This window comes from Urocampus carinirostris, chromosome 20 (genome assembly GCF_059441175.1).
Source record: "Urocampus carinirostris isolate Australia breed hairy pipefish chromosome 20, RoL_Ucar_1.0, whole genome shotgun sequence".
Taxonomy (NCBI): domain Eukaryota; kingdom Metazoa; phylum Chordata; class Actinopteri; order Syngnathiformes; family Syngnathidae; genus Urocampus; species Urocampus carinirostris.
The window spans coordinates 19,830,316-19,842,417 of NC_142368.1; the positions used below are offsets into that span (position 1 = coordinate 19,830,316).

Consider the following 12,102-nt stretch of genomic DNA (forward strand, 5'->3'; position numbering starts at 1 on the left):
TCACATTCCAAAAACATGTGCCCTGCGATTGGCTGGCAACCAATTTAGGGTGTCCCCTGCCCACTGCCCAAAGTTAGCTGGGATGGGCTCCGGCACCCCTGCATCCCAGATGTGGATAAGTGGTGCAGTTAATCGATGAATGGTTCGCCAGGGAGCAGCGCGGTGGCGCAGTTGTTAGCGCGTGTGCGGCACAGTTCTGAGGTCAAGAGATCGAACCTCCTGTGTGGAGTTTGCATGTTCTCTCCGTGCTTGCGTGGGTTTCCTCCGGGCACTCCGGTTTCCTCCCACATTCCAAAAACATGCATGTCCGGTTTATTGGACAGTCCAAATTGTCCCTAGGTGTGAATGAGCGAGCAAATTGTCTGTCCCCTAGTGCCTTGCGACTGGCTGGCAACCAGTACAGGGTGTCCCCTGCCCACTGCCCAAAGTTAGCTGGGATCTAGCTGGGATCTATCTAGACATCGATCTAGACATCGATCTAAACATTTATCTACCTTGGTCATATCCCTCAAGAGGGGTGACCGACAGCAAGACAAACACATACAATAACAAAGAAAATAAAAAGGGAAAAATGAACAAAGAACACACACAAAATTTTTCCGACCATGGCCAACCCAAATGCCCAAACATTCAAACAAGTTAAGCACCTCGGCAACCAAGTTGGTCATGCTTTCGTCCCTCCAGATGAAACTGGACATGAGAAAGCGACCGTGACGCAACACACTCTTCTGTTCAACAGCAGGGCCGACAGCTTTCACTGGTTTACCCCTGCCGCATCATACAGATGCCCTGCCCATCCCTTAGAACGCGTCCAAACATCCCACTATCCTTTTGTTAGACCAATATCTAAAATAAAAACACAACTATATCCAAATACTTTGGAGTTTCTTTCTAATGGAGGTGCTAGATCACCAGCTAGAGTCCATATATGAATTCCCTTCTTTACCCGGTAACAACTGGAGCAGGTTTCAATATTTAATGCGAGTTTCTAACATCTCTGTTATGTTTTCTTTCATTGGCAGACAGTTACGGAGGATACGAGAACCAGCTTTTTAAAGGTAACCTCTTCTCACACTGCTCACATATGTGATTTCATAGACTAACGTGATGATAGGAGGGCACAATGTATTTCAACTGGTTTTGGTTCATTTTGGCCTGCTTAGTGGGAAAAATACCCTTTTGGTTGAACTGGCTCTGAAAATCTATAAAAAATGCTGGACAACCAGCCGCTGTTTTTTTGCTAAATTTAAAACACAATCCCGGTGCAGCTTATACTAATTTTTCGTGGTGGCATTGAGGAAAACTCTGAGCTTCTCTCTTCCCCATCACATCAGGTTTAATATAAAACATCCCGGTGATGTCTGGAAACATGTTTTTTGCAAACCTTAATGATATATCTGGATTATCGGTTCACAATGTCAGGTGGCTGAAGCGTCCTTTAATCCGCGAGGAACGGGAAAAAGTGAATGCATTGTGGAAACCGCCAATGACAACAACAAAAACACACGTCTGTGTTACAATCCGACACCATTCTTTAAAGTATTGTTACCCTGGCGCTGCCGACAGGCGAAAAAACCCACATGAGGGCAAGGAAAAACTCAAAAACCTCAGTCAAGTCAAGTCATGTTTATTATTACAGCCCTTAATCACAAGGAGTCTCAAAGAGCTACACAGACCACAGTTTATTGCAAGCTACAGACTATTACAGCATCCCCTGATCTAAAACCGAGATGGGGGCAAGGAAAAACTCAAAAACCTCAGTCAAGTCAAGTCACGTTTATTATTATAGCTTTTAATCACAAGGAGTCTGAAAGGGCTGCACAGACCACAGACTATTGCAAACTACATACTATTATTACACCATCCCCTGATCTGAGACCTACATGAACTCAAAAACCTCCGTCAAGTCCACATGATGGAAACAAGACGCAGCTGAAAATATATGGAACCTGTAACGAAAACAGTCTCTTGTTCCCTCTCCCTATCACCTCAGCAATAGCAATTAACGTTAACGTAAATCCATATATCTCTCAGCAACGACAGAAAGAAGCTCCACATTGGTACCCTTTGTTTGATGTACCATTTTTAGTGCGTGGGCTGAAAGTGGCGGACAAAACATTTTCCCTGTTGCGACTTCTTAACAATGTCTAGCTTTTATGGAAAATGTCCTTCTAGAAAATGTCTTCGACATCATATTAGCGACCAAATCCATTTATTTTCCTTTGACAGCCATTGTGGGTTGACAAAAATGCTACTAAATCAACATGGATCGTTTTGGTGAATTGCCGCCCCCTAGCTTTGTGAAAGTGGTAAGATTTCTGTACGCCTTCATGCAGGCCCATATGAACCAATTCCAATGATTGTGCCGGGGCGACCGAGCCACTTTTGTTGCTGCCCCCAGGTTCTGGAATCAGCTCCCAGTCAAGTTGCATCCTATTTCTAACCTAGGCCTTTTAAAAACGCACTCACCCAGGACGGCTTTTAATCCTCAGTGTTTCTACGACACTTATATTTGATTTTATCTCATTTGATACTGTTGTATTTATTGTTTTTATCATCTTTCATTGTTTTTAAATTCATTTTTATTATTTTTGGTTTGATTTTTACTTATTGTTTCTGTGTTATTCCTGTAAAGCACTTAGAGCCTAGCAACAAGTAATCCTGAAACGTGATTGGTTAAATGTTTAAATATATAAGCACATGTGTTTTGTTTACTGTGTGCTTAGGTTCCAAGACAGTTTTCTTTTGTTTGTCGCTTTTTTTATGTTTATGGTAAAAAAAAAAATTGAAAACGGGTGAAAACTCTATATCTGGAAGCAGTACAAGCAGACAAGGAGAAAGCAATAAAATAAACTGGAATTATTCTATTCTATCACCAATCATTAATGAGTGAGTATTGATGGACGAAATATAATTAACATCACCCGATCCGGATATTTTTGAGGCCAGCAGAGAAGGCCTTGCAGGCCCTCACGGCCCATCATTGCAAAATACAAATACAGTACTGCATAACAATGTCAACAAAACAAAGATACCGTCCAATACATCTTCTGGAAAGTGATAATTAAAATGTGAAAACAGCTTCCATCCCAACACAATAGTATGGATCCGATCCAAGTACTCGCTCAGTATCGATAATATTGATATTTGGATCAATCTGCCCGCTTTGAAACCGGTAGATTTAAGCCAAAAATCCTACCTATTTTCTCCCTTTATCATTCAGGGTTGAAAGTACATTTGAAAAAATACGTGGAATTTGTGTTTTGCAGAAGAAGAACTGAACGGGGAGGAAGAGGATGTTCCTCCATTCAGAGGTGAATTCCAGCTTGGTGGAGTATTAAGCTGTGACTTGCATGCACGTTACTGAAAAAGTAATTAGTTACAGTTACTAGTTACTTGATTTACATAGTAATCCATTTACCCCCGACCCCAAAATTATGATTTACTGCTTCTAAAACGACAGTAATATCACAAAAGTACGACAAATATACAAAAACAAATTTACTATGGAAATACTACAAATATACTAAAGACTTTCTCCAAAAATACTACTGCAGAAATGCTACAAAAATCCCAAAATTTTGATTTAGTGCTTATAAACCCACGGTTATTGTCACGGGACCGGACCGGATCGGAGGCAGGAGGCAGGAAGGATAAACTCATTCGCGTTAACGATCAGATACTTTTATTGAGGAAATAAAAGTCGTCCAACACTCAGGGACAAAACAAAACAAAAACAGGCTTACAGGCAAACAGGAACTAAGACTAGGGATACTCACAAAACAGGCTTTTACTCAAAACGTGCAAATACAGGTTTCCTCCGAATCAAACAAAACAGGACAGAGCAAAACAGAACAGAAAATGCAATGACCTAGCAACCCGCAATACCCACAACCCACCCTTAAGAAGCCCACACGCAAATTAGACGATCTGCTCCAGCCGGTGCCCAGGGGGCGGGGCCAGCCGGTCGCCACGGCGACCATGCTGGACATGACAGTTATATCACAAAAGTACTACAGATATACCAAAACAAATTTACTATGAAAATACTACAAATATACTTAAGACATCCTCCGAAAATACTACTTCAGAAATACTACAAAAATCTAAAATTATGATTGAGTGCTTATAAAACAGGGGTCTAATCTATTATTTTTCCAATTCTGCAAAGAAAAAATACATATAAATATTACAATATTTCAACACTATAATACAAAAATACTACGACAGAAATATCGTACCATGAATACTACAATAATACAACTACAGTCATTTTCAAAAAGTTATAAAGAAATACCACAAAAATGAATCAATGGAAATACTACAAAAATACAACATAAATACTACAAAATACTCCAATGGAAAAACGACCAAAAACCTTCTACAGAAATACCACTACACTAATAATGTTATAGAAAAATACTCCAACGGAAATATTGTGACATAAAAACCACAAAATACCACCACAGTAATATCACAAAAATATTACAGATATATACTAAAACAAATTTACTATGGAAAGACTAGATATACTTAAGACAAAAAATACTTCGCAAATACCACAAAAATACAGTAATACTCCAAAAATACTGCAGAATACAACAAAAATCGGTTTGCAGAAATACTACAACTTTAATAAACAAATACAACCTCAGTTAAACTACAAAACTCAATTATAATTTTATGCATAAAACAGGGACCTAAGATATTACTTGCCTTAATTGTAAATCTTTCAAAACTCATATATTTAAAAACAAATAAAAAGTAATATAACATGTAAATGCATGTATATTTAGTCAAAAATGAAAATGATCTGCCCCTTGATAGTGACCCCTGGGTATGTACGGTAGGGAGAATATCTACATGAGGGGAAACTCATCTCCCCCGTAACCCGCGCATGAGGTGAGGCCACCATCACGGTATTCAGTTGTATTTTATAGGTAAATATAAACCACCTTCGGGGTCTTAGTACCGGATTGAGGGATGTACAGTATGTGACAATAAGAGTACTCAACAATCGGAATTTCACTACAATTAATGATCTACATTTCTGTAAAATCGTAGTTTCTTGACAGAAAAGATGAACAGGAAAGCTGACATTTGCACACAGGGGCAGATTTAATTTCATTACAATTTAAGTGTACTCCGTCGAAAACGGCCGAATTAGTGTCGTTGGAGTCTCTGGGAAGCCCTCTTCTGAAGTCCTTTAGCCTTTTTTTTCTTATTGGCCATCTTCTCCCGCACAATGGCGTCTCGGCTCCTCCCATGGGCGTGCCAAGGAAGACCAACGTGGGGCTTCTCAAAACAACGCCGAGCGTTTCTCAAAACAACGCCTGCCGTCCTCCGTCAGAGTTATCAAAATCCGCTAGTCAAAATATTCTGCATTTGGAACAGCATGACCTGTCATTGAACTACAGCCCAGTCAGTGAATATCTTGCATTAAACTCGATAAATGTAACTCATTCAATTGTATAAAATCTTTTATAGTCAAATAAATAAGGGCTGACTTCAATGTGAGTACATACGGTTATTTGTAACTAGATAGTTACCGGGGCAGGGGTGCGGGTCACTGGGGTAACGCAATTACTTCTAAAATGGAGTAATAAGTAACTCCTATCAATCCTTTCTCCTTACTAGACGTTTTACCCCGGAGTGCCGTGTCTAATCTCATCAACGTTTCACAACCTTGATATCAAGGACAATAAAGACCATTCTATTGGATTCTACGTCTGCCTGTGCTAAGTCCTGGACGCAGTTCAATACTCAAAGAAATGCTTGTTATTTGGTGTCCAGGTCGTACCAGGGGCAGCTGCGTGAGGTGCCGGCAAAGCGACCCCCTCCAGATGGCCGTCAAAGTCCTTTACGCGTTAGTTACGTTCCTGATCGTCACTGTTGTTGTGCTGGCAGCCCTAGGTGAGCAATGACCAAAACACTGAATCTTGACACAAAAAAACTGTGGAACACCTTCGTAAGTGTCAGGAACACACTAATACATTGCACAGATAGATAGATAGATAGATAGATAGATAGATAGATAGATAGATAGAGAGAGAGAGAGAGAGAGAGAGAGAGAGAGAGAGAGAGAGAGAGAGATACTTTATTCATCCCCGAAGGGAAATTCACATTTCCAGCAGCATCCCTGAGTTGAGAACAGTACAATAATAAAGCCAAAAGAATGCAATATACAAATACCCAGTGTGACGTGCAAATGCCCACTGTAGCGTGCTATATAGAGTAACTAAATAGTGCTACACAGAATACATATTGCAGTAAGATTCGGTAATTTCCAATGTAGGTGGTGTGGTTTAATGTGGGCCTTTACTCTGCCGGGTGGAGTTAAAGAGCCTCATGGCATGAGGAAGAAAAGATCTCTTCAGTCTGTCCGTAGTACAAGACAGTGACAGCAGTCTGTCGCTGAAACTGCTCTTCTGTCTGGAGATAATGCTGTGTAGTGGATGCGATGGATTGTCCATGATTGACCTCAGCTTTTTCAGTGCTCGTCTCTCAGCTACTGTTGTTAGGCTGTCCAGCTCTTTGCCCACAACAGAGCTCGGTTTCCTAGCCAGTTTATTGAGACGAGAGGCATCCTTCTTCTTGACGCTGCCTCCCCAACACGCTGCCGCATAGAAGAGGGCGCTTGCCACTACTGTCTCGTAGAATATTTTCAGGAGCTTTTTGCAGATGTTGAAGGAGGCCAGCCTTCTGAGGAAGTAAAGTCGGCTTTGCCCTTTCCTACATAGAGCTTCTGTGTTGGCAGACCAGTCCAGTTTGTTGTCCAGCTGCACACCCAGGTATTTGTAGGTCTGGACAAATTCTACACATTCTCCCTTGATGGTTACAGGAACCGGGTGAGTTCTGGTTCTCCTGAAGTCCACCACCATCTCTCTGGTCTTGGTGGTGTTTAGGTGCAGGTGGTTTGCGTCGCTCCATCGGACAAAGTCCTGAATCAATTTCCTGTACTCCTCCTCCTGCCCGTCTCTGATACATCCCACGATCGCAGTGTCGTCGGCAAACTTTTGCACATGGCAGGCCTCAGAGTTGTACTTAAAGTCCGATGTATATAGAGTGAATAGGAACGGAGAGAGAACGGTCCCCTGCGGAGATCCTGTGCTGCTAACCACAGTGTCCGATGTACAGCCCCCCTGTTTCACATACTGGGGTCTGCCTGTCAGGTAGTCAGTAATCCATTCTACAAGGTGTGAGCTAACTCCCATCTCTGTCAGTTTCCTACTCAGTAGCAGAGGCTGTATGGTATTAAAGGCACTGGAGAAGTCCAAAAATGTAATCCTCACAGCCCCCTTCGCCCTATCCAGGTGAGAGAGGGATCGGTGTAACATGTATACTAGAGAGATATATATATAGAGAGAGAGAGGGATAGATAGATAGATAGATAGATAGATAGAGAGATAGATAGATAGATAGATAGATAGATAGATAGATAGATAGATAGATAGATAGATAGATAGATAGATAGATAGATAGATAGATAGATAGATAGATAGATAGATAGATAGATAGATAGATAGATAGATAGATAGATAGATAGATAGATAGATAGATAGATAGATAGATAGATAGATAGATAGATAGATAGATAGATAGATAGATAGATAGATAGATAGATAGATAGATAGATAGATAGATAGATAGATAGATAGATAGATAGATAGATAGATAGACAGATACTTTATTCATCCACGAAGGGAAATTCACAAAGCGCCTTTCAGGACACCCAACGTCGCTGTACACAGAAAACCAAACCACAATAAAACAAGCAAGTAATAAATACCAAATAAAAACAAAGTAGAGTTAAAAAAGGGGCAGTATGTGAGGCAGAAGACCATAAAAAAATCTGAAAAGGTGGGTTTCAGGTCTGGATTTGAAAGTGGACACGATGGCGGATTCCGGGAGGTCAGGCGGCAATGAGTTTCCAGAGCTGGGGGGCAGAGCGGCTGAAAGCTCTGCTCCCCATGGAGCTGTGACAGGCAGCTAGTACAGTGAGATAGATAGAGGAGGATGATCTAAGAGAGCAGAATGGCGCGGCAATGTGGAGGTCAGTGAGGTAGGAAGGGGCAAGGTTTTGAATAGCCATCTAGGTGTAGAACAGGATTTTGTAGTTGATTTTATGTTAGATTAGGAGCTAGTGGAGTTGCTGAAGGACAGGGGTGATGCGAGAGGGGAGGGAAAAACTGAGGAATTGTCAACGGAAAGAGAGGAGTCAACTTTAGAGAGGGTGGATTTGGTATATATGAGAAGAAGTTCAGTTTTATTGCTGTTTATGTTTAGAAAGTTGACTGTGAACCATGATTTTATTACAGAAAGGCAGGAGTTGAGGTTGGGTGGTGGGAGTATCATGTTGGGTTTGCAAGAAAGGTAAAGTTGGGTGTCATCCACAAAGCAGTGGAGTGAAATATTGAATTAAGGAGGATATGGTCTAGTGGGAGAAGGTAGGTTACAAAGAGGAGGGGCTCCAGGACAGACCCCTGGGGCACACCTGAGGAGACTGGAGATGGGTCAGAGGAGAAGGATGGAATTCAAGCGAGGGGACTGCCATTTGTGACAGTCTAGCGTATTTCGCCTCTAACCAAGATTTTTAGCCACTGGTAGCAGACATCGTCATTCCAGATTGCTAAAATTGTTGCTGTATTCTACAAAAGTTCGTCTGTGAGTAAATTGGTTGTCACTCTTTCTGCATCTGCCTCACTTTCTGCCTCTCTTTTTCTCACTAGTTCTTCTCCCACTTTCTCTCGCTCCCTCTTTTCTCTCTTTTTGTCTCTTTCATTCTCTCCTCTTGTTTTTGCTCTTTCTCTGTCTTTTTTTCTCTCCCTCTTTATCTCTATTTCTGTCTCTTTTTCACTTTCTCTCTGTGTTTCTTTATCTCTCTTTGTCTTTATATGTCTTTCTTTCTCTCCCTCTATCTCTCATTTTACTCTCTTTTTCTCTTTGAATCTTTCTTTCGCTGTTTTCTTTCTCCTTTTCTCCCTTTCTCTCTCTATCTCGTTTCCTCTATCTTTCTCTTGTTCATGCCCTTTATTTTTCTCTCTCTTTCTCTCTCCCTTTCTCTTTAGTCCAGTAGTCCTGCATCCTTGACAGTTTTTTTCTCTCTCTTCCTTTGCATCTTTCTCTCTTTCTCTGTTTTTTTTCCTTTATCTTTATTTCTCTTGCTTTATCTATTATCTTTCTCCCTTTCTCTCTCTTCCTCATCCTCCTCATTCTCTCTATCTTTATCTTGTTTCCTCCCTCTTTTTCTTTCATTTGTTCTCTCTCCAGGCGAGCTTGAATCGAGTTGTGTAAAAGCGCTATACGTCCCGCCGATTCAACATACGCGTGCCTTGTACCAAACTGACAGCTGCGGTGTCTGACAGATGTTTTAAACATCAGCTTTGCTCTTTATAGGCTAAGAGTGCCGCAGATCGGGGTAAATTATGACTACTCAGATAGTAGAAGGGAGAGTAAGGCGGAGAGCTGACATCAAATCCGAAAATATACGCTCACACTAGATCAGGGGTCAGCAACCTTTTCGGTGTGGCGTGCCACTTTTAAATGTCCTTGTAAATCAGTGTGCCACACAAAGATTAATGACTCGCACAACTTTTTTTTTTTTTTTAGTATCCAACAGATTATGTCATTTTACACTAGTTTGAATATACAACATGGATATACATTGAAATTGTATAACTGACCAATTTATCTTCCACTATTCTTGTTCATCAACAAACTAAAAAAAATGACTGCGAGCAACATGAGGAAAGGCCTGTAGACATCCATGACTTCAACTATTCTTCATCAACAATGAACAACATCAAAATCAAGTGACATGGACAGCTACCATACCATTCATCAATGCAATCCTTTTTTAGAAACTATCAAAACTTGAAACACACACCTTTAATATATTCGCCATCAGTAAATGGTTTTCTGCGCTTTGCCATGCAGTGAGCAATGTGATAGCTTGCTTCAGTGGTGGTGTGTGTAGCAGTGACAAATGTTTTCAGGGTCTGTGTTTGTTTGCCGTACCTGGACACAGCGCGTTTTAATGTCTCCGCCTTGTCAGGCTCACCCTTAATTCATGTTTATGATTCGTTATGTACCGTATTTTCCGCACTATAAGGCGCACCTAAAAGTCTTGTTTTTTTTCAAAAGCTGACCATGCGCCTTATAACACAGTGCGCCTTATATATGGCTCAATATTAAATTTGCAAGGTCTCGCAACTACGAGAAACAGCCGCCGACTCCATTTTTCGCGCTGTGCATACTGGGAAATATTAAACGATTGGTAGTTGCCGGGGCTCGTGTTGTATTTGTTTACTAAGTGGCAAAATGGCTACCCCATTAAACTGCTTAATTCATATTCAACAAATACAGTATTTGTCTGAATCCAGGGTTATGACTGGTGAAGATGTAAAGCACAATTTACCTTAAACAAACGCAGAATTATTCAGAATGTCACGTTTGAGAGAGAGAGAGAGCGAGAGAGAGAGAGAGAGCGAGATTCTCTTTCATACGTGCATTTGTATAAGAAAATGGCTCCTGTTAAGAGACACGCGTACAACGCCGAGTTTAAACTCAAAGCGATCAGTCACGCAGCACAACACGGCAATAGAGCGGCAGCGAGAGAGTTAAACTTAAATGAATCGATGGTACGGAAGTGGAGAAAGGATGAAGATAAGCTCCGCCAAGTAAGGAAAACTCAACAAAGTTTCCGTGGCAATAAAGCAAGATGGCCAGAGTTAGAGGAGACACTTGAACAGTGGGTTGTTCAACAAAGAGCGGCAAGCAGAAGTGTCAGTACGATAACTATACGTATGAAGGCAACAGCGCTGGCACAAAAACACCGGACGTGTTGGATGGCCCATTCACTGAGATATGGTCAATTCGAACACAGCAGAAGAAGAATTCGAGGGATTCGTCGATGAGGAGCTTATAGAGTGATCTTTGTTTTTCTTTTGTGTGTTTACGTTTTACATTTTACAGTTATTATGTTATTGCTTTGCACTCGTTGTTTTTGCACATTACGAGTGTCACTTTATTGCGATTGCACTAACGTTTCATTTAAAATAACAGTATCAGACGTTTTTTTCTTTGCGTGTTGACTAAATGGACAAAAAATAAAATGATATGTCGATGTTGTTCAAAGATGTGTCACGAAAATGCTTTACCTCAGAGAAAATAATAAAACGGCTGTTTATTTATTTTGGGAGTGAATGAAGTTGTGGAAAGCTTGTTTGTTAATAAAGTTTGACCTTTTTGAATATTTTGTTGACATTCCCTTGAGCGTGGCAACATCTAGAGGTTGCATAAAGTAACTACATTCTCTACTGTAGTCAAGTCGTCACATTTATTTACCGTAAATAGCCCTTAATCCCAAAAATGTCTCGAAGGACTGCACAGGATTACAATTACAAAATTGCACAATTACCTGATCTTAAACCAGCATGCACTTATAGCGCCTTATAATGGGGTGCGTCTTATGTATGGCATAAGTTTTAAAATATATCATTCATTGAAGGTGCGCCTTATAACATGGTGCGCCATATAGTGCGGAAAATACGGTATTGACTTTTAACACTTGATGTGCGAGGTACAATGCTCTCGAGGCAGAATGCACAAACAGCACAGTCATTTTTTGCACAAAGCCTCAGTCATCTGTCCACGCTGGCTGAAAAGAACGAGAATTTTTCGCTGGAGGAGCTGTTGTGATTCGTTCATTTATCGCACGCCGGTGTTTCTGTGGGTGGGTTAAAACACAAATCTTTCCTCCTCTGCGAGGTGAGGCACAGACACGCTCACACACGGAGTAGAGGAGGAGGGGCGCTACCATAAAGCCTCTAAATAACACAGCGCGCAACTGAAAATGTCTGAATTTCACCTAAAATTGCGCCTGAATAAAAAAAAATCTGCATGATTTTGCCGTGTGCTCACGTACCACTGGTTAACCCCTCGCATGCCACTGCTGGCACGCGTGCCATAGGTTACCGACCCCTGCACTAGATGGAAGACCGGGCCTAAAAAAAAAAAAATTCAGACCGACCTGAACCGAGTCGCAGGTATATAAACCCGAACGTGTTCAAACCAGACGGATTAACTTGATTTGAGAACCGA

The 12,102-nt window shown here is 41.1% G+C and overlaps 1 protein-coding gene across 1 annotated transcript in view; it reads left to right on the forward strand.

The window, feature by feature from the left end:
* Nucleotides 1-12,102, forward strand: part of scara3 (scavenger receptor class A, member 3) — a 34,598-nt gene that overhangs the window by 12,281 nt on the left and 10,215 nt on the right. The window contains exons 2-4 of the mRNA XM_088324533.1: nucleotides 1,023-1,058; nucleotides 3,270-3,314; nucleotides 5,794-5,913. Of these exons, the coding sequence (XP_088180659.1) occupies nucleotides 1,023-1,058; nucleotides 3,270-3,314; nucleotides 5,794-5,913 (201 nt within the window). The remainder of the gene's footprint in view (nucleotides 1-1,022; nucleotides 1,059-3,269; nucleotides 3,315-5,793; nucleotides 5,914-12,102) is intronic.